The 23081-nt window shown below is 47.2% G+C and overlaps 1 protein-coding gene across 5 annotated transcripts in view; it reads left to right on the forward strand.

Annotated features, from left to right (window-relative positions):
- Positions 1-23081, forward strand: part of Psd2 (pleckstrin and Sec7 domain containing 2) — a 51770-nt gene that overhangs the window by 16050 nt on the left and 12639 nt on the right. For 3 of the 5 annotated variants that reach the window (XR_005496039.2, XM_063277371.1, NM_001107395.1), the window contains exons 4-7: positions 69-263; positions 4112-4192; positions 7544-7656; positions 8387-8445. Coding sequence is in view for 4 of the 5 variants with exons in the window: in XM_063277371.1 (XP_063133441.1) it covers positions 69-263; positions 4112-4192; positions 7544-7656; positions 8387-8445 (448 nt within the window). In the remaining variant the exon portion in view is untranslated. Of the gene's footprint in view, positions 1-68; positions 264-4111; positions 4193-7543; positions 7657-8386; positions 8448-23081 lie in introns of all 5 variants that reach the window. The other 2 variants (XM_039096865.2, XM_039096866.2) reach the window with 1 other exon arrangement.

Consider the following 23081-nt stretch of genomic DNA (forward strand, 5'->3'; position numbering starts at 1 on the left):
GCCCCACAGTGGATTTTCAGAGGCCTGGCCACGCACAGGGCATCTGATTCCTTCCTTTTCATTTGCAGTGACACCAGCCTTAAGGACGGTCTGTCGGACTCGGACTCAGAGCTGAGCAGCTCTGAGGGGCTGGAGCCTGGCAGCACGGATCCAATGGCCAATGGGTGCCAGGGGGTCAGCGAAGCCGCTCGCCGGCTGGCACGACGCCTCTACCACCTTGAAGGCTTCCAGCGCTGTGACGTGGCCCGGCAGCTGGGCAAAAAGTGAGTGCGTCTCCCCCGGCAAAGCAGATCCTATGCCTTCCTCAGCCGGAAAGGGGTGTCAGTGACTTCTTTCAGGGATGGCTGGTGCCGGGAGCTCCCACCAGGCTTGTAAGGACACCTCCTCCTGTCACTGTCCTCATTCTTGACCTCGCCCTAAATCTGTTTCCTTTCTGGGCTACTTGGGCGAAGGTGGTTGCTGTCAGGGAGGGGGTGGTGACAGGCGGCCCCTCAGGGCTGGAGCAGGATGGGGGATGTGGTTATGGTGTTATGAAGGGCACTAGAGAGGACAGAATAACCCAACTGAACCAGAGTTCTACCCAGTGGGGTTAGGTGGATAGGGGAACCTGTGAGGGGTTTGGGGTAAATGTCCGGGCCCTGGAGGTGAAACAATGTGTCTATCTTCATTAAACCTGTCTATTGGGAGCGACTGAAAGGACCGGACACCTGAAAGCACGGGGCATGCCCTTCAGACTGTGTGCAAAGGACACAAGCCGTTAGCAGTTCTGGGGAGGATTGGTGATCTGGAGTGTGCGTATGTGAGAGAACGACACATTCTGAGTATGCTTGAGCGTAGTGTGGCCTCCGCATTGGCCCTTCCGTTCACAGGAACTCCACCAACCCAGGAAGGCCTGGAGGTGGGGGGAGCTGGCCAGCCTCTCAAGCCATTCACACAGCTAAGGGAGACAGATTAGACCTGGGTCAGGCTCAGATGAGGGCTTTAGGTTTAGGAGACCTTCCTACATCCTCTGACACTTCCTTGTACCTTGGGCAGTGGGTTCCCAGGAGCTTTTCCTAAAACTCACAACTCACAGACTCCTCTGGCAAGCTGAACATCTCCAGGTAGGCGGAACCTGAAAACAGCCGCCCGTCCTTGAGAGGATGGGTTCTTGCCATGTTTCCATGGTGCCCTCTGCAGGATCCTCCAGTAATTGCTGCAGCTCGTCTCTCCCATCCAAAAATCAGGCTATTGGGGGTGGGGCGGGGAGGAAATTCCAACTCCTCATCTCGACTCTCAGGTTTTCTGCCCTGGGTCGCTTGTGTCTCCTTCTTTTCTTTTCTTAGTTCCTCTGGATGGGTTCTTGTTTTTCTGTTTCTCCTTTAGAAACTTCTACCCATGCCTCCTTCAGCAGTACTGACACACTGGCCACTCCTTTTCATTTCAAGTTTTCGTTATGAACCACACACACACACACACACACACACACACACACACACACACACACAGAGAGAGAGAGAGAGAGAGAGAGAGAGAGAGAGAGAGAGAGCAGATAAACATCAAACTTTCCATATACTCACTTGCAACTTCTAAGTGTTTTGAGGTATCACTATATAGCCCAAGCTGGTCACCAAATTCCCCTGCCTCAACTTCCCAAATGCTGGGATAACAGGTATGCATCACCACACCCAGACCTTAGCCTCGATGTTCTTCCACCATACCTCAGCTCTTCTCCCCATTTGTTGGAAGCATATTCAGACACGTTAGTATTTGACTCACTGTGCTCTAGCCTATCCCTAGCTGATGATAATTTTTATGTAGTTCCATTTTAACACTTAACAATATTAAAAAAATTTCTCATTATCTCCCACATTTGGTATGTTTATCTTTTTCTGAGTCGCTACAAAACATTGATTTGGTCAGGCCTGGTGTTGCAGGCAGGTATCCCAGCTACTGGGAGTCTGAGGCTGGAGGGACACAAGCTCAAGGCTTGCACGGGTTACAGTGAGTTCACAAACACTCTGAGAAACTTAGTGAGACCCCACATCAGAAACATATAAGATAAAAATAGGGCTTGGCTGTAGCTCAGTGTGGAGTGCTTGCCATATGTGTGTGACGCTCGGGGGTCAATCCTCCATACCGCCACCAAACTAGGAAAGGGAAGGAAGAGAAAGAGGAGGAGGAAGAGGAGGAGGAGGAAGAAGGAGATGAAGATGAGAAGATGGTCTCAGTGTTAAAATGCTTGCCTTGAAAGCATGGGGATCTGAGTTTTGATCCCTAGCACCGACATAAAAAGCCAGGCATGGCGGTCTAGACATGCACTCTCATCCCTGAGGAGACAGAGCCAGAAGGATCCCAGCAGTTTCTGACCAGCCAGCCTAGCCAGCACTTGGGAAGGAGATGAAGAGGAGGAAGGAAAAAGAGGAAGGGAGAGGATGAAGAGGAGGAAGATAAAGGGTAGGAAGAGGAAGAGGAAGAGAGAAAAAGAAAAGGAAGAAAATACGCGTTCAACTCAGGTCTGTTTTACCTGGCGCTCTGTTTCTATACACATGTGGAGGCCAGAGGTCGATCTCTCAAGTCCTCCTCTGTGTTTTGAATCAGGATCTCTCACGGAATCTGGAGCTCACTGACTGGCTAGGCTGGCTGGTCAGAAACTGCTGGGATCCTTCTGGCTCTGTCTCCTCAGGGATGAGAGTGCATGTCTACACCGCCATCCCTGGCTTCTTATGTCGGTGCTAGGGATCAAAACTCAGATCCCCATGCTTTCAAGGCAAGCATTTTAACACTGAGATCTTCTCAGGCCCCCTCTCTTTTAAAGTGCCATATGTCAAAGAAGCAGCCATTTTCCCCAAAGGGTCCCCACATTTTGGATGTGCATGTGGTTTAGGTCACATATCCCTCTAGTTCCCATGAGCCTAGCAATGGGAAGGAAAGGGTGAGGCTTATTATTATCATTTTTAAAAAATACTTCATGAAACACGTTCTTCCTTGGGCTCCAGGAGGGCACAGACCTGTCCTCTGCTGTCACAAGGTCCTCCTCACTAGCTCTTTCCTTGGTCTAGATCCTTAATGGGGCAGCTTTCAGAGCTCTGCCCTGGGCTTGTGCATTAGGTTAGGAGAAAATATTTTTATATTTCTGCGTTTGGATGTGTGTGTTGCGAGATTGTAGACCATGTATGTGCAGATGCCCGAGGAAAGCAGAAGAGGGCGACAGAGAGTCACTGTAGCTGGTGCAGGAAGCTGTGAGATACCTGACATGGGTGCTGGAAACCAAACTCAAGCCTCTGTGAGGGCAGTGAGTGGTCTTAACCACTGAGTCATCACTTCAACACAGTCTGGCCTCAAGCTCAATATGACCTTGAACTCCTCCAGATACTTCGATGTGGAGGATTGAATCCAGGACTTTGTGCGTGCTAAGCAAGCACTCTGAGCTACTACCTCGGCCCATCTTTACGTTTAAAACCCTTACTTACCTTTGAGACAGGGTCTCATGTAGGCGGGCTGGTCTCAAGCTCCGGGTCCTTCTGCAGTCCTCACAGTGCTGAAGTAACAGGCACCCACTGCCACACCGAGCTCCCTGCACCTGGTTCTCCCAAGGGCTCGGATCTCGGAACACCAGGCTGTCTCTTACAAGGTTACTCTCACAGGGATTCAGCCAGCTCTGTCCTCAGACTAAGCTCTGACATCACCTTCTCAGTCGTTCCCTTTCTGGTGACCTCAGAATCCCATGTTCTCATCTTGGCCCCCCTTTTCTGGACCCATTCGCCATGGGTCTCCACTCTGCAGGTATGGCGTTAGCTGAAAAGGCTGCAGCTATGCCCTGATCCTGAGGCCAGGTCCCTGCCTCACCTCTGCCACCCTCCATAGCTTGATTTACATTATGTCATCTCCTCTGCTGGGAACACTTGCATCATCCCGTCCTGTTCCCTTCCCTGAGCTGGCTAAGGCATCATCTCCTGATGCCACTGACCGAGGTTGATCTCTCTGAGCTGAGTGACCAGAGGGAGGTGATCCTGGGTCTGGGTAGATCTGGGTGGTCGTTAAGGGTACTCTGGGGTCCACCTCCCCAGTACCTGATGTCCTGGGACTTGGGCCTGTCTCTAACTGACATCCCATTATCTTTTCTTGTCAGCAATGAGTTCAGCAGGCTGGTTGCTGGGGAGTACCTCAGTTTCTTCGACTTCTCAGGCCTCACTTTGGACAGAGCACTCAGGTCAGTGGGGCTGGGTTGGGACAGCATATATATCTGGCTTGTCATTCTAGCTATCTATTTTTGCAATATAGAATATAATATCTAGGGCTGGAGAGATGGCTCAGCAGTTAAAAGCACTGACTGCGGGGGCTGGAGAGATGGCTCAGCGGTTAAGAGCACTGACTGCTCTTCCCAAGGTCCTGAGTTCAAATCCCAGCAACCACATGGTGGCTCACAATCACCTGTAATGAGATCTGATGCCCTCTTCTGGTGTGTCTGAAGATAGTTATAGTGTACTTACACATAAAATAAAAAAAAAAAAAAGAGCACTGACTGCTCTTCCAGAGGTCCTGAGTTCAATTCCCAGCAACCACATGGTGGCTCAAGACCATCTGTAATGGGATTGATGCCCTCTTCTGGTGTGTCTGAAGACAGCTACAGTGTACTTACATACATAAAGTAAATAAATAAAATATTAAAAAAGAATATAATATCTATATTCTAGCAAGTCTGTCATGACTTTTTATGCAAACTTTCGCAAGTCTTGACCCCTCTGGTAAAGCTGGGGTGGCGGTGGGGCTGGGGATTTAGCTCAGTGGTAGAGCGCTTACCTAGGAAGCGCATGGCCCTGGGTTCGGTCCCCAGCTCCGAAAAAAAGAACCAAAAAAAAAAAAAAGCTGGGGTGGGGTGACGGGAACCTATGGGTAGCTGTTGTCCAGCAACTTAGTGATTGCCAGCTAATGTGATTGGTGGTGAGGGATGTGAAGATTCAAGTGTAGTCACAGCTTTTCAGAAGGGAAAAGGAGGCCAGTGTTTTGCCTGTATGGAGCACTTCCTGTTTGCTGGATATTGTAGGTCTTTATACTCATGGCCTATGTTTGTTTGTTTGCTTTTGTTTTTGTTTTTTTGAGGCAAGGTTTCTCTGTGTAGCTCTGGCTGTCCTGGAACTCACTCTGTAGACCAGGCTGACCCAAACTCACAGACATCCTCCTGCTTCTGCCTCTTGAGTGTGGGGATTAAAGACATGGGGCATTACCATCTGGCTATATCTGGCCTACTTTGGTGGCAAAGGGGACCCGATTGCAGCAATTTCAGTATCTGGGTCTCAGGAGGGTCAGGCATGGGCCTGGGGAGCAGGAGGGGTGGGATGGAGGCCATTGTCATCAGAAAGATGCTCGGCCAGGGCTGAGGAGGGAAGGACACCATCTCAGAGCTAAGGGTGATGTCTACAGATGCATGGCGCTCTTGTGGGATCCCAGATGTTTCTTAATACTTTTAAAGAATTGAGTTTTATTTTGTCCCTTGGTTGGGATGTTTTCTGTTGTCTTTCAGTGTACTTGCTATTTTCCCATGTCCAATAGCAAATAAATGAAGTCAATAAAAACTATTTAGGGACTGGAGATATGGCTTGCAAGAGCAGCAAGTGTGAGGACCACAGTTCAGACCCCTGGCATGTAAATGCTAGGTGGATATGGTATCTGCAACCCGAGAGCAAGCTGGCTAGCTACACTGGCCACATCAGCAAGCTCTCTTGGTTCAAATGAGAGACCTCACTTAGTATATAAAGTAAAATGCAATTGAGGAAGACATTTGATGTCAACCTTTGATCTCTGTGTGCACATGCATGCACATGCATGGACATGTGCTTACACAAATTCAAGCACACATACCCTCATGCATGTATACTACACATGCATGCATACCCCCAAAGAAACATCATTAAGTTTTTATTCTCAGTTACATTTTACATTCCTAGAATTTTCATTATATTTAAACTTTAAAATAGATTCCAGTTCTCTGTGGGACTCCCCATCTTTTCATGAACACATCTGAATCATGTATTTTTTTTTAGTGTATTCCTGATTCATTCCATGTGTGTTTGTATGTGCATGCGTGTACATGTATATGTTTGCATGAACATGTTTGCATGTGTGTGTGCATGTGTGATGTGTGTTCATGTTTGCATGTGTGTGCATGTGTGATAAGTGTGCATGTGTTGTGTGCATGCTTGCCTGTATGTGTGCATGTGTGCCTGTGTGTGCATGTATTGTGTGCATGTTTGCATGTGTGTGTTTGTGCACCTGTGTGTGTGTATGTATGTATGTATGTATGTATGTATGTACACATATTTGCATGTGTGGGAACTTGGGTGTGGAGGCTGAGGTTGATGTTGGGAGTCTTCCTCAGTTGCTCTCCACCCTATTGTTTGAAGTCAAGTCACTCAGATGAATCCAGGGCTCACAGACATGACTGGCCTGCCAAGTTGGCTTGCTCCAGAAATGCCCTCTGTCTGCCTTCTGATCACCGGGATTACAGGTGGCCACTGTGCTCACCTCCAGTTACAGGTTGGGGGATCTGAACTCATCTCTCCAGTCCTGACTTGGTGTCTGCTTCTGTTTTTTGTTTTTTTCCCCTTGTTTTCCCACATCTATTGTTTCTCTTAATTTGTCCAACCCTTCCTTTACAAGGCAATTGGAAAGGAACACAGAACACAGTCCTAGCCCAGCTAGGGCTGGGCTGAGGAGAGGCAGCTCTGAAGTGCTATGTCTCTCAGGGTTAGCTCTGAGCCTCAGCCTTGCATGGGGAGCCATTCCACCAAAACTGTTCTGAATTCTCATTTTACCACGTCCTTGCAATAAAACTGCCCTCCTCCTCAAAAACCAAACCAAACCAAACCAAACCAAACCAAACCAAACCAAACCAAACCAAACCAAACCAAACTACCTCTGGGAGTCACAGCTCCATAACCTTTACACCTTCAGAATCTGGCAACTGTGTGGCCATGTGCTGACAATTCCTCAAGGCTCTGAGTGTGTTTTCCAGTCCCAGAGAAGGATCCAGTGTACTGCCTTTTGTCCATGGGCTTTGTCTGTGATACACCTGGGGAAAAGGTGGCTGTCCACGTCAGCCCGCTTCTGTCCAGTCCTCTCCATCCTGAGATCATGGGATCTTGTTGCTTCACCTGTAGCTTAAGGCAGTGTACTGCTGCACTGGTGGGGGATCTATATTGCTCTACCCTAAGCAGATCTATCTTGCTGAGCCTCTGGATTGCATCAAAATGAGGGAGATCAGAAAGCTAGTGGGACTGAATCACCATCATGGATGCTGTGCTGAGGGCCTTATGTGTTGGGTCACTAGAGCAAAGCGTGACTGTCTAGAGCCTGGAGTCACAGAAGGCACTGGGTGTGAAGATCATACCCCTGCCTGAGGTCTTAGAATCCAGAGGCTGTCTTGGAGGGCCAAGGTTCTGCCTGGGCCACAGAGAGTGTCTAGCCAGTACCGTGGTACAAGAACTAGCTTCATGTATGTTTGTGTGAGGAGACTGTATCAGGGGCTCTGAGATTCACTCAGCAACCTTGAATTACATTCTAGAACCTTCCTGAAGGCCTTCCCACTGATGGGGGAGACACAGGAACGAGAACGAGTCCTTACCCACTTCTCCCGCCGGTACTGCCAGTGTAACCCAGACGACAGCACGTCGGAAGGTACAGTGTTCCCTGACCACCTTCTATCCTACCTGCCCAGATGAGACCTGGTCTTCTCCCCACCCTGGCCCAGATGCCACATTTGTCTTGCCTGCAGGCAGGCTTGGGTGGGCCATACATGCTGGCAAATAGCCGGTCCTCAATTAAGATTGCATGAATACAGTTGTGTCACCATAGCACACCCGAAACCCCAGGGATTTTCAGGATGAAGATGGGAGGTGGGGGTGGGGGTGGTGCTTTAAAGCTTGTGGCCAGCCTGAGCCTCAGAAACCAAGATGGTAAAATGCCCAAAATGGTAAAATTATGGGATGGCCTCCTGGACCAGAGACCTCAGGTGTCTTACTCATGGTCATCCCATTCCCAGTGGCTGTGCCTAGACTCAGTCCTGACTTTTTGTTGGGGAGGGATATTCCGTGCAGGTCTCCTATAGAAGCAGGATTTGCTGTATGGATGGACCCAAGTCTTAGAAACTGATGGACCAAGTCCCCTTTTGCTATTGTAGGGACATAGCTTGGGGTCTAGAGCCTTTTCTAGATCTAAGGTTCAAGGTGAATTTGTCTACAAGAGGGAGACATCTGGGTTAGAGGGTCATCCAAGCCTTGGCCCTGAAGTGCTTGGGAGCGGATGTCTACCTTTCTTTGTCTATGTGGCCTTTAGCCTGGCTCTATGGGGAGGCAGGTAGGAGGCTCCGGTGAGAATGAGTGGGTTCTTACTATCATGTTCTGTTTAGATGGGATCCACACGCTCACCTGTGCCCTGATGCTGCTCAACACAGACCTGCACGGACATGTGAGTTGGGGGTCCATCAAGGGGACGTATGCTCTTACTGACTCCTGGTCACTGAGGACCAACCTGGTAGTCACCCCTCTTGCTGGAACTCCTGGTCAGGGTCAGTGTTTTGTTTTGTTTTGTTTTTTCCTAGCAGACCTGGGAGGTGGGTTCCTTGCTTCTATAGTTGACCCTTGACCCTGTCTTTTTTTTTTTTTTTTTCCACTGGCTCTGCCCAGGTTTTGGCTCCTAAGATGAGCAGTGAGAGCAGCTGAGGCACATGGAATTCTTCGTTTCGATTTTTTTCTTATTTATTTTTAATGTATATGAGTATAATGTTGCTGTCTTCAGACACACCAGAAGAGGGGATCGGATCTCATTACAGATGGTTGTGAGCCACCATGTGGTTGCTGGGATTTGAACTCAGGACCTCTGGAAGAGCAGGCAGTGCTCTTAACCACTGAGCCATCTCTCCAGCCCTCGTTTCGATTTTTGAGACCGGGTTTCTCTGTGTAGCCCTGGCTGTACTGGAACTTGCTCTGTAGACCAGGCTGGCCTTGAATTCAGAGATCTGCCTGGCTCTGCCTCTCAAGTGCTGGGAAGCAAGTCGTGCACTGCCACCTCCCAGCTGAGGCACTGGAAATAGATGTGCCCTCAGGGCAAGGTCATCTGATCTGTGATAGTCTGTGCCTTGCTCCAGCAAAGGCTGCATGCTCTTCCACAGCTCCTTTAAAAGCCCAGATGTGGCCTTCCTGTGATGTCATGCCCCAGACAACTGGTCTCTGACAAATGACAGGTTACTCCTAAGGGGCCTCCTCCTCACCCTTCCACTCCTGTCAGGACAGTGAGTGGAAGAATGTGTGGGCCCAGGCCCCAGGCTGCCTCCAGGCTTCTCACGCTCACTAATCCCTCCTTCTTCCTTCCTCCGTTGGCTACTGCTCTGGGCTCTCCTGCCCTCCCTGCCTCAGGTGGTAAGTGCTGCTGTCAGAGTGTGCATGCTGTATGCTTAGACCCGCCTCCTTCATCCCCTGTGTCCTATCAAACCATCTGCCCCACCCAACTGCTCTCTGGCCACCACTCACTCAGGGCTGGTCAGAGCCCTCCTGGGAGGTGGGTACATTTCATTGACTCAGTGACAGGTCTGTATGTCTGGTTCTAAGTAAACCAGAAAGCTCCAGAAGATATGGGGTGTTAAAGGCAAATCTGGGACAGACAAGCTTCACATCCATTCTTGCCTTCATGGGGTAGCTACGTGACCCTGGGTAAGTTGCTGCCCCTCTCTGAGTCTCAGGTTCTGCATCTTCTCGGGGCAGTGACGATTTCCTCCAGTGACTTGGTGGGGCCTGGGAGTGGCCTGATCCTGGCAAGGGTTTCACTGTGAATAGTACAGTATAGGAGCACCACACAGCAGTGGCGTCCATTGCTACTTTCAAAACCTGAGTGCTAGACGACCTGTGGGTACAGTCTTGAGGCCAGTGGCATCTGGAGTGGCGGAGGGAGAAGAGGAGAAGCCAAGGCTGGGCTTGTGGGCCCATGGGGGGCACTGCCCAGGGGAGGGCTGAGGTCAGGCCAAACTGTGACAACTTTAGCAGAGCCTGAGTATGGGATGGAGAGAAGACAGGTATGGATATGGTGTGCTAACATGAACAGAAGTGGGGTGAGCACCCTTACAAGCCAGCCTTCCCTGGGACTGCTCCCTCTGTTCACCCTGTGAACTTTAGCCACTTGAAAAGGAGTGTGGAAGTCACCTCTCCATGCTGTGCCCAACAGTGGGGAGACCCCCAGCATGGCCCCTTAACTGAGCTCCCTTGAAGGAGTGTTGCTCAGTGAGCAGTGGGGAGAAACCTGGGTTAGTGTTCTCCGTGTTTGCCTACAGTACAGTTGTATGGCCTCCAACAAACCTCTTAACTCACTAAACTTCTATTTATTTCCCCATTGTGTGATTTCCCCTGTCTGTGAACCTTTATAAAAATGATTTATATATTTTTTATTTTAAAAAGTATATGCATTGGTGTTTTGCTTGCATGTCTGTGTGAGGGTGTCAGATCCTCTGGAACTGGAGTAACAAACAGTTGTGAGTCACCATGTGGTTGCTGGGACTTGAACTTGGGTCCTCTAGAAGAGCAGCCAGTGCTCTTAACTGCAGAGCCTTCTCTCCAGTCCCTTGCCTATGAGTCTTAATGCAGCCATCCCAGAGAGCCAAAGCCAAAGCCTGCTGGTTACAGTAACTGAGCTTGTCAGAGGACTCGGTTTCTCCTGTCTCCCATTTCTTTGTCAGAGACAATAAAAAACAGCTGGACTATGGGGGGTGTCTTAGAATGGTCCCCACTGGTGCCCCTAGAGAGTTCTTGTCAGAGAGGGAGGCTGACTGGATTGTCAGAGGAGGGGAGGCAGGAAGACTTCCTATAGATGTGTCTGAACTCTGGGGTTAGAGGGTTGGATGCCAGGAATGAAGAAGGGTGGAGGAGAAGGGTGGTGAGTTCCAGGAGAGCGAAGTTGAAAGGCGAGTGGTTCTCCACCACAGGCATGAAGCTGCTTGTGGGTGGGTGGAAGATCCCTGGGACAGGTGCAGGGATTTGATGCCTGGCTGTAAGACTTCTTTCCAGTTGAGCCATAAAAACAGGCTAGGATCGTTCTTACCTCAGAGTCATGCCATGCTTTCAGGAAAGGCAGCTGTCTTGGTCAAAAATGATGGCCAACTGTTTCTCTCTGGATCCAGCTGGGTAGCACCTAACCATAGTCAGCCTCTGCTCTGGGCTGGGACATGTGCTTAGGGAGATGGCTGCCCTAGCCTGAGAGAACCAGGGTCACAGCCATGAGGTGGGGCTGTGCTCAGACTGGCTGTGGCTCGTTCCTGCTAGAGGACAGAGGCTGTGGGACAGAGAACCCAGGGCCCAGGGCCCAAGGGAGGTCCTGTTGATGAAAACTGAATTGGGAGGAAGACACTGGGCATTCAGGGTCCCCAGCCATACAACTTCTTGGGCTGTGCATTCTCTGTTCCCTGTCCCTGCACATGTCTTTCTGCCTGTCTGTCTGTCAATATTTCTTTTACAGTGAACAACTTCATTGGTATGTCTTCTTTTCTTTGTATCTTGGTGAGTCTTGCTCCTTGGCTCAGAGAGAGATGAACTTTTGTGAAGGGTATGGGTGGACTTGGAGTGTTTTCTCCAGAGTGACCATAATGGCCCCATATGCCAATGAAGCCAGGCATCCCATCTTGTGTACACTCACTGACTAATTTCACTGTGGTAAAATACAGCAGCAGGCCCTGACTGTTTTAACCACTTAAAAACACGCAATGCGGCTGGCAGCACTGAGCATTCCCGGGGGTGTGCACCCAGAACTACTGACCCATTCCGGGATTTTTCATCACTCTCAAAACGAGCCTCCACCCCCTCCCCCAGAAGCACTCCTCCCCCCTCCCCAGTCCCTGTTCTGTGGCTCCGCCTCTCACCCGTATGAACTGTCTGCTGCAGACAGTTCATGTGAGCGGTATCAATCACACATCATCTGACCTTCTGTGTCTGGCTTATTTCACTTGGCGCAATGTGTTCAAGGATCTTTCACGTTGTAGCGTGTGTCAGTACTTTATATTCTTGTTCTGGGGTAAATAGTGTCATTGCATGGACATGCCACGTAGGACATACATGGGTAAGCATGTGGAGTTATGAAAATTTGTGTGAAAGTTTCAGTTTCTACACCTATTCTCAGGTTTGCTTTTTGTTTTTGTTTTTGTGGGTTTTTTGTTTTTTGTGTTTTTGAGACAGGCTCTCATTATGTAGTCCTGGCTGGCCTGAAACTTGCTATGTAGACCAGGCCGTGCTCAAGCTTCTATGTAGACCAGGCTGAACTCAAACTTAGAGAGCTATAAACTGCCTGCCTTTGCCTCCCAAGTGTTGGGATTAGGGGCATGTGCTATTACACTTATCTCAATTATTTAAAAAAATTCATTTTCCTGTGTGTGTGTGTGTGTGTGTGTGTGTGTGTGTGTGTGTGTTGCACATGTGGAGGTCAGAGTTCAACTTGCAGGAGTTGGCGCTCCTCTTCCTCTATGTGGTCTCTGAGGGATGGAAGGAAGATCAGCAGGTTTGGCAGCAAGGTTTGCCCACTTTATTTTATTTATACTCGTACGCTATAGCGTAGGCTTGACGTGAACTCACTGCACTCTAGGCTCAACTCTTAAAGTGCCAGGTGATGGGGAGACAGCACCAGGCCTGGCTCAGTTGTCCAATTTAAAGTGACTGTTTTGGTGTTCAGCTGGCTTTCTGTATTCAGGCCACCAGACCCTTTTCAGGCATGGGAGCTGCAAATGTTTTCTCTCATCCTATTAGTTACTCTCTTTCTCTCCCTCTCGATAGAGTCTTGCGATGTAGAACAGTTTTTAAAATTTGAATTACATCCAAATTTATCTTTTTTTCTCTTTCTCTGTGTACATGTGTGTAGGCGTGCGTGCATGCGTAGGTGTAGGAGGCCTGCGGTCAATCTGGAGTGTGATTCTTCTGGAGCCGTCCATCTCTTTTTCAAAGACAGGGTCTCCCTGGGACCTGAGGCTCATAGATGTGGTTACACTCTCCATGATCCTACCACTGAGAAGGAAGGTCCCCACAGGAGGATCGGAAGTTCAAGGGTGCCCTTGTCTATATAGGGAGTTTGAAGCTAGACCAGGATATTTGTTAGGATGGCTACCCAGCAAGCCGGGGGGAATCCTCCAGTGCCCTCCTCTTCAGGGCTGGGATTATGGGCATGCACTACCTTGACAGCCTTCTTGTACAGGTGCTGGGGATCGAACTTGGGTCTTTATGTTTGCACAGCAGGTGCAATACTGACTGCTCTCTCCTTATCCCTGCTGCTGTCTGTTTGTCTGTCTCTCTTCCTTTTGTTGTGTTTTGGGCACTATAAATCAGAAATTATTACCAGTGCTGTGGAGGCGCAGACCTTTAACCTCCGAAGAGAGGACAGAGGCAGAGCGATCTCTGGGAGTTTGAGGTCAGTGTAGTCTACACATTGAGTTCTAGGTCAGCTAGGGTTGCTTACATAGTGAGACTGTAACAGACAAGCAAACCTAAAGAAGAAACCATTACCAGATCCAAGGCCGTGAAGGTTTACCCCTAATTTCTTCTGGCAGTTTTAGCTCCTTTACCCAGTTTTGAATTTTTCTTTTTTTGTTTTCTCCCTCACTGAGGATGGGACTCAGGGCCTCAGGTGTGCTAGGCAAGCACTCAGTCCCTGAACCCAGCTCAGGTTTTAATTCTCTTCTGAGTAAGGACATTCACTGTGAGGTAAAGATTCAGCTTGAGTCATTTGCTTTTGGCCATCCAGTCCCAGTATCATTTATGCAGGTGAGCGTTCTCCCATTAAGCAGTGTTGGCAGACTTGTTAAGATCCCGTTGATTGGCAAGTGTGGTGTTACAGGTGTTAAGCTGCACTCAGCACTCAGAGGTCGAGGCAGGCCGGATAGGAGTTTGAGGCTATCGCACTGCAATATATCCTATGTCAGACAACAGCAGCAGCAACAGCTTGATTGGTTGTAAATGAACTGTAGAGCACTTAGGCATTCATGAGACCCTCCATTCTACGCCCAGTATTACACAAAACTGGATGCGGTCACACTCTATGATCCCACCACTTAGAAGGTGGGTGGGGACAGGAGGATCAGAAGTTCAAGGCCGCCCTTGTCTGTATAGGGAGTTTGAAGATGGCCGGGGTTATATGGAATCTTCTCTCAGACGGAAAGCACAGGTTTGCTTCCTGACTTCTAATTCGCTTCATTCACTTGCAGCTCTGGTCTCTCGTGAATGCTCAGCGCTTCCTACTGTGGCTTTCTAGTAAGTTCTCTGAACGTTTAATAGGTGAAGTCTGTTCTCAAGACTGAGCGGGGGATCTCTTGCAAGTGCATACAGACGCAAGGATCGGCCTTTGAATTTCTGAAGAGAGAGGGGTATAGAGATTTGATAGTGATTACCTTGGGTATTCAGCCGGTTTGGGGGGAATTACCATTTTAGCAATGCTAAGTCTTCCTAATCCGCCGAACAAAGGATATCTTTTTGTGGATTTATTCCTTCTTAATTCGTTTTAGAATTCTATAGTTTTGCGTATACAACCCTTTCATCTCCTTGGTTGATTTTTTTTTTTTTTTTTTGAACCTGAGTCTCAAGCTGTTGCTCAGAACCTGGAACTCACTATGTAGCTCAGAGTGTCTTAAGCGCCTGTCTTAGCTTCCTGGGTGCTGGAATTACAGATGTGAGCCCCTGTGCCCAATTTCCTTGGTTAAGTCTGTGGCTAAGCAGTTAATTTTTTTTTTTTTTTTTGAGACAGGATCTCGGATATCCCAGGCTGCTTTGGAAGTCAATATGTAGCCTGGGATGGTCTTGACCTCATGGTCTCTTGTCGCTGCTGTGCTTAGTTTAGTGTGTGTGTGTGTGTGTGTGTGTGTGTGTGTGTGTGTGTGTATATGTATGGAGGTCAGAGGTGGACATTGGGTGTCATTCTTCAGTCATTCTGCATCTTATTTTTGAGACAGTATCTCTCACTGGATTTGGAGCTCACTGGTTCAGACAGGGTAGGCAGCAAGCCTCGGGGATCCTGTTGTCTCTGTCTCCTCTCCTGCTAGGATTATAGATGCACACTGCCATGCTGGCTTGCAGGTGGATGCTAGGGTTTGAACTCAGATCTTCATGCTTGCACGACAAGTACTTGACTGACTGAGCCATTTCTCCAACTCCCTCAGTTTACTCTTATTGATGCCGTTTCCTTTTCTGATCGTTCACAACTACTGTACAAATACAACACAGGCCAGAAAGATGGCTCAGTGGGTGAGGCCACCTGATGCACAAGCTTGGTGACCCAAGTTTGATCCCTGGAACCCATGTAATGGAGGAGAGAACCAACTCTGCAAAGTTGCCCTCTGACTGCCCCCACCCCATGTATCACGCACTTACACACATAATGCATTTAAAACTTTTTTTAATTAAAAAGAGTATTGAGTTTGGCTGAAGCAGCTCAGCAGGTGAAGGTGCCTGCCTCTGTGCGTGGTGACCCAGTCTGATCCCTGAACCCGACACGATGGAGGGAGAGAACGACTCTATCAAGTTGTCCTCTGACCTTCAGTATAGTTGGGGGGCACATGCACACGCACACACACACATACACACACACACACACACACACACACACATGCTAAATGTAATCTAAAAATTTTAAGTCCAGTGCCAGACATTGGTAACCTACTTTTGAGTTGTTGGTCAGTGAGGCCCCACCCATAGGCCTCCCAAACCATTACAGGCTGCTGCCACTGCTCTTGGTTATCTTCCAGAACGTGATGGTAGACCCCCTCTTGCTGAAGACACTCTTACTTAAGTCACAGAACATAGGAAAACCAGGCTGGGACTGACATGGAAACCTTATCCCTGTTGGCTAGGTGTCATAATAATACTATGCACACTACTGGGGGAGAAAAATTGTCAACAATTTTACCCGACTGTGAACTCTGCACATACAATATCAAGTGGCCTGGAAAGACAGGCCTATTGGTACGGTAGTGGTACAACCATCATGAGAGTAACCAACCCCTGGTTGGTTATGGTAGAAGCCTACTCTCTGCTTGGACTTAAGGCCCGCTCTACAGGACAGAACGAATGCCTTATTCCTTTAACTATGCCAAGAATCAACTGCTAGGCAGGTCATAGGCCCTAGAGGAGAACTGTCATCCTGCTACATGGACATAGTTCTAAAACCCTCTAAGTACTTACTTTTATATCCATGGATTAAATCATCTGTCAGCTCTCATCAGAGAAGCTTCTTTTTGTTGTAGATGGTGACTCTTGCAGAGACCCACAAATGGTCAATGTGCAGAGAATAAAAGATTATGGAGTGCTTGGCCTAAACTGGTTATCAATAATATTTCCCCTAGGCTCAGGGATTACAGTGGAAGAGGGGATATAAAGACTCTAAGAGCCAGAGGTACTAACCGCATTGAAATGGTGGTGTTCTAGACATGAAAGGGCAGTTATACACAAGAACTCACAGCAGCCATGACTGCATGCATAAGCATGTGTGACTACATATGATTGCGGCAGCCAAAAGCCCAGCATGGATGGGGAGGGGCTCGAGAAACTTCACCCTTAGCCAAGGAGTTATTGGCAATTGGTGGCTGCTGGGCAGGGGAGAGCCATTTTGCTTCAGAGACACAGCCGTTGAGAAGCTTCCCATGCCTCAGTGTGTTCCAACACCCACTCACGCCTATGTGTGGCAATGAATGAACTCCATGGGTTTGTAAAGAGAGCACATGAGGTTGGGAGAGGAAATTGGTAGTGAGAATAGGGAAGCGTTAGAGGGAAGGACATGGGGTAGATTTAATCAAAACCTATTATTTGGATGTATGAAATTCTCAAACAATAAAAAACATACACTATTTTTTTTTTTTTTTGGTTCTTTTTTTCGGAGCTGGGGACCGAACCCAGGGCCTTGCGCTTCCTAGGTAAGCGCTCTACCACTGAGCTAAATCCCCAGCCCCAAAAACATACACTATTAATGTAGCCCTGGCTTGCCTAGAACTAGATGGCCTCAAAATCAAGAACTGTCTGCCTCTACCTCCCAGTGCTGGGATTGAAAACATGCGCTACCACACCTAGTCTAACACAAACGATGTTAAAAAAAATCTTGAAAAAAGAAATGCAACTGATTCTTAAACATTGATCTTATGTTTTGCAATATCAGTAAGTGTGTTCATTAGTTTTAATGATTTTTCTTGTTTTTAGAATTCTCTGCATATAAAATCATGGCACCTGCAACTCACTCTCTCTCTCTCTCTCTCTCTCTCTCTCTCTCTCTCTCTCTCCCTCTCTCTCTGAAAAGGATCCTCTACATAACCCTGGCTGTCCCAGAACTCACTATGTAGACCTGGTTGGGCTTGAACTCATAGAAATCCTCCTGCCTCTGCCTCCTAAATGCAGGAATTAAAGGCATACGCCACCAAACCCAGCTAGCTAGAACTCTTGGTATAATATTGTATGGAAATGTTTCTGATCTTAGGGGAAAAGCTTCCGTCTTCTACTACTGAGTATGTCAGCTGTGGGCTCTCCTGAGTACCATTCATCATTTAAAGATGGTCCATCTAGTCCTAGTTTGTTGAATATCTTTTCCATTTATTTGTTTACTTAGGAGGGGATGGTGGGCAACAGTGCATGTGTGGAGGTCAGAGGACAACTTGCAGGAGTCAGTTCTCTCCCTTTATTCTGTGGATCTTAAGATTCCAACTCAGGTCATCAGGTTTGGGAGCAAGCTTGGAGGTAAAGCGCCATTACCTCATGAGCCATCCCGTAGGACCTAGGTATAGTCCCTTTAAGATGCTGATAGATAGTATTTTGTTGAGGATTTTTGCATCTTTATCCTAAAGAGTTACTTACCTAATGTTTTCTTTTCTTTGACAAACACTGGTGTGCCCACATTACAGAGTGAATGAGGATTGGTTAATTTGTTCTTTAAATATTCCTTATAACTCATCAGTGGAGTTATTTGCTCTTTGCCTTTTCTGTGAGGTTTCAGACTCCTGATCTAATTCTTGTACTTGTTACAGGTCTGTTTAGCTTTTCTGTTTTTTCTTGAGTCAGTTTTCATAACGTACGTTCCCTAAGAGTATGCCCACTTCATCAAGGTTATCTAACATTTTGACACCTACTTCTTTAGTATTTTTGCTTATTTATTTATTTATTTATTTATTTATTTATTTATTTATTTATTTTTGTCCATTTGATCTTCTTATGAGTGAGTAGTGAAAGAAAGTAAGGAAATGACTGCTCCAAGGTGTGGTTGTCATGTGAGGCAGAGTAGAACCAGAGGCATCTGGAAGAGTCCAGTCTGAACCTGGCCATGAGAAGAGAGGGCTGGGGAGAGTGAGAAAGGAAGAGAAGAGAGAGAAGAGAGTGGGCAAGGGGATCAAGAGAAGAGGTGTGGGCCAGGAGCCAAGATAGGAAGAGCAAGACAGCATTGGCCAAAATGGCTGGATTATGTAGGAAAGAGAAGCCAGGGGAAGAGAAGCCCAGGTCCTGAGCTGGAGAGGTTTAGGGTTGACTGCAGGGTGAGAAGTGCTGGGAGAAGCCCAGGTACTGAGTAATTCTTGTTGTCTTAGTTAGAGTTTCCATTGCTGGGAAGAGACATCATGACCAAGGCAACTCTTAGAAAGGAAACATTTAATCAGGGCTGGCTTACAGTTTCAGAGGTTCAGTCCATTATCATCAAGGCAGGAACATGGCAGCATCCAGGCAGGCATGGGTCTGGAGGAGCTGAGAGTTCTACATCCAGTTCTGAAGGCGAACAGGAGAAGACTAGCTTCCAGGCAGCTAGGAGGAGGGTCTCAAAGCCTGCCCACAAGGTGACACACCTCCTCCAGCAAGGCCACAGCTACTCCAGCAAGGCCATACTTCCTAATAGTGCCATTGCCTGGGCCAACCATATTCCAACCACCACACTTGTCTCAGCTTTCTTTGGGACCTGACAAATAGTATTAAGATCTACAACCAAGCAGTGAATGTGTCATCTTTGGGCCTATCAAGTTTCGTGTCACATACGCTATTTGGTATACACAGATTTATGATGGCTGTATTTCCCGCTGGCATGAAGCTTTCACTACTGTGACAGTATCACTGTCTTTCTCTTTTAATGCTTTGTGTCTTCTGCTCTGCGGGTAGACACTAGCGGGTTTATACTGCGTGTGCCGTGTAGACACTAGCGGGTTTATACTGCTCTGCGGATAGACACTAGCGGGTTTACACTGTGGGTGACCTGTTAGTTGTATGCTGTATCCTTTCCTAACCGTTGGCTTCCAAGATGTCTGTTCATTTGTATTTAGGGCGTGACTCTTGCATCCAATACTTTACAAATATTAGCTCTGAACTTCATTTTAACTTGAACATTTAATGAGTTACGACATGTTTTAACTTAAATATACCAAGTTAATCTTGGTATTTTGGTTTATGCCTTTAATCCTAGCACTTAAGAAGTCGAGGCAGGAGAATCACTTAGAATTTGAGGCCATCCTGGGCTACAGATTAAGTCCCCCTTTCAAAACAAAGCAGTAAGTACATAAACAAGCCAAATTACTTCTTCTCTCTCTCTTTCTCTCTCTCTCTCCCCCCCTCTCTCTCTCCTCTGTTTTTTGAGACAGGGTTTTCTTTGTAGCCCCTGCCTGTCTAAGAACTAGCTCTGTAGACCAGGCTGGCCTTGAGCTCACAGAGATCTGCCTGCTTCTGCCTCTGGAGTGGTGGTATTCAGTACTTCCTGGCTACTTTTTTCTTTTCTGTTCCATTCATCTGTTCTTTCTTTTTTCCTCCTTTTTTTGTATACTTTTGGAACATTTAGGTGTTTTTTAGATCTTTATTTTCCTCCCTTGTTAGCTTCTTAGTCGTGTATTCTTTCAGAACTCTTTTTAAAGAGTCTTTCTTTTGTGGTCCTGGAGACTAAACCCAAGCCCTTGCACATGCTAGGCAAGAGCTCTACCCATAAACTATGCGTACCCAGCCCTCAGAATTCTTATTCTGGTCCATGAGGTATATTTCAAGGTTAGACTTGTATTTATCACTTCTGGAGCCATGTAGCATCTAAAGACAGCTAAGCTCTCTCAGCTTTCTGTCTTTCAAGTTTCCTGATCCTCTATATTTCCTGCTTCTTTTCACTTCCCTCTCCTTCCAGCTTTCCACTTCTCCAAGCTTCCTACTTTCTCATGCTTTCTTTTCCCCATACCACCTATGTTTTCCTGCTTCTTGTCTCCCCATGCTTCCTGCTTCTCCACACTTCCTGTTTCCCCATGTTTCCTGCTTCTCCACACTTCCTGTTTCCCCTTGCTTCCTGCTTCTCCACACTTCCTGTTTCCCCATGTTTTCTGCTTCTCCACACTTCTTGTTTCCCCATGTTTCCTGCTTCTCCACACTTCCTGTTTCCCCTTGCTTCCTGCTTCTCCACACTTCTTGTCTCCCCATGCTTCCTGCTTCTCCACACTTCCTGTTTCCCCATGTTTCCTGCTTCTCCACACTTCTTGTTTCCCCATGTTTCCTGCTTCTCCACACTTCTTGTTTCCCCATGTTTCCTGCTTCTCCACACTTCCTGTTTCCCCATGCTTCCTGCTTCTCCACACTTCCTGTTTCCCCTTGCTTCCTGTTTCTCTACACTTCCTGTTTCCCCACCTAGTTGTCCTGTTTCCCCATGCTTCCTGCTTGTCCATGCTTCCTGTTTCCCATGCTTTCTCCCCATGCTTTCATCTGGAATACTTTTCTTTCTGATTGAAAAATTCATTACAGCATTTCTATTTTTGTGTTTTAATTTTCATGTTGACATATGGTTGACGTATTTCCCAGAACCCCTTTCTCTTGGTGGTCTCTAAACTCCAGTATTTGTTCCTAAGTTCAATAGGTGACTTGGTTCTTCAGCCATTGGACCATGCTTCGAGGAGGGAAGTTTTCCAGTGCAGAGGTCTCTCTCCTGAGTGGGAGGAACCCGGCCTTGATGTCTGATTTGTATTCTCTAGTGCTTTTATACAGGTGATTCGCTAATATTTCAGCCAAGACTTCTCTCCACTGATTTTTATTTAGGTGTATGTGTATGTTCTTGTGTGTGCCACATGTGTGTGCCACATGTGCATCTAGAAGCTAGAAGAGAGCATCAGTTCCTGATGAAAGTTGTGAGCCACCTATCGTGGGTACTGAAACCAAATTTAGGTCATTGGGAGCAGTAAGTGCTCTTAACCTCTGAACCATCTCTTCAGACCCCTAACAGTTGTTTTCTTTTAAATTGGAAAAGTATCCTTCATAACAAGGGCATGCCATTATTAATATGAAAAGGCTTGATGTGAAGATGATGATGATGTGGTGGTGGTGGTGATGATGATGATAATGATGTGATGATGTGATGATGATGATGTGATGATGTGATGATGATGTGATGATGATGTGGTGATGATGATGATGATGAGACAGAGCCTTATGTACCCTAGGCTAGCCTCAAATTCACTGTACTACTGAAGATATTCTTACACTTGTGGCTCTCCTGCCTTCACTTCTCAAGTACTGGGATTACAGGTTTACTGATACACCCACTTTATGTGGGGCTATGGATCAAACCCACTCCTCTGTATCAACTAAGCAGGCACTGTACCAGCTGAGCTACGTCTCCTGTCCGTCCTGTCCGTTACCTAGCTGTTCTTAGACTTTGTACTCTTAGTGACTAAGACTATTCAGTGTCTGTGGAACTCAAAGACAATATTTCCTCATGTGTTTGTATTCTTTAATTAAAATGACCATGACGTGGCTATATGCTTACGTCTGTACACAGGAAATGTACACATAAAAATATAACACAGAACCCCATAAGACGAACACAATATCAACTAACCAGACCCCCCCCCCCCCAGAGCTTCCAGGGACTAAACCACCATCCCAAGAGAACACAGGGATGGACCCATGGCTTCATCTGCATATGTAGCAGAGGATGGCCTTGTTGGCATCAACGGGAGAAGAGGACCTTGGTCCTGTCAAGGCTCGATGCCCCTGTTTAGGGGATTGTCAGGGCAGGGAGGTGGGAGGGAGAGGGTGGGTGAGGGAGCTCCCTCATAGAAGCTAGAAGCAGAGTGTGTGTGTGTGTGTGTGTGTGTGTGTGTGTGTGTGTGTGTGTGATAGTAGGTTTCTGGAGAGGAAACTGGGAAATGGGATAACATTTAAAATGTAAATAAAAATGTGATTAAAAATATAACACAGGAACAGACAAAAAATATCAAGGCACACATAGGATTTTTTAAAAAAGTTTTGGAGGAAATTAAGATAATTCTCCTTATATTGTTTGGATATAGTCATATATAATTTTTTTCCCAATTCAGCTTCTAGTGCTATGATTAAGATGGTAACCAAAAGCAATTTGGGGAGAAAAGTGTTTATTTATATTACAGTCCATCATCAGGGGAAAGCTAAGCAGGAACTCAAGGTAGGAAGTTGGGAGCAGGAACTAAAGCAGAAGTCATGGAAGAATGGAAATGTCTTTATTGACTTGTTCAGCCTGCTTCTCTCTGTCTTTCTGTCTGTCTCTCTGTCTCTGTCTCTCTGTGTCTCTCTGTCTCTCTCTCTCTCTGGGGGAGGAAGAGAGGTTCAACTCTAGCTTGTGTCAAGTTGACAAGAAACTAAGCAGAGCATTTTTAACCCCAGCATTTAGAAGGCTGAGACCAGCTATACAGTGAGACCCCAGTGTCAATCAAAGAAGCAAAGAAGTAAAGAAACAGACAGGGAGCTGCTTTACAGCAGTGCGTCCCACATCATTTCTGTGGCATATGATGTTAGCAGAGGCTCTTGGTTAAAGCAATGCCAACAACAAGAACTAGGGGACACTGCACATGGAACTCTGTCCTCGGAGAATCCCAGCACACACAGACATGTTCAAAGTTCTGAACTGGGGCAATACATTTGCTGGATGCTAATATTCTTTTGTTTATTTCAGGAAATACATATTCCCATGTCACAGGATGCTTAAATAAATAAATATGAGAAAACATTGCCTTATTTTAGCAAACCCACTCACAAAACCACCCATTGGCAAAGTGTCAGCCAGGGCCTCCTCCAGTGAGGCTCCTCCAAGGAGACTCTGGAAGAGTAAATGCCAGATGGTGGGCTTGTGGTGCTTGA

Source organism: Rattus norvegicus, chromosome 18 (assembly GCF_036323735.1).
Source record: "Rattus norvegicus strain BN/NHsdMcwi chromosome 18, GRCr8, whole genome shotgun sequence".
Lineage (NCBI taxonomy): Eukaryota > Metazoa > Chordata > Mammalia > Rodentia > Muridae > Rattus > Rattus norvegicus.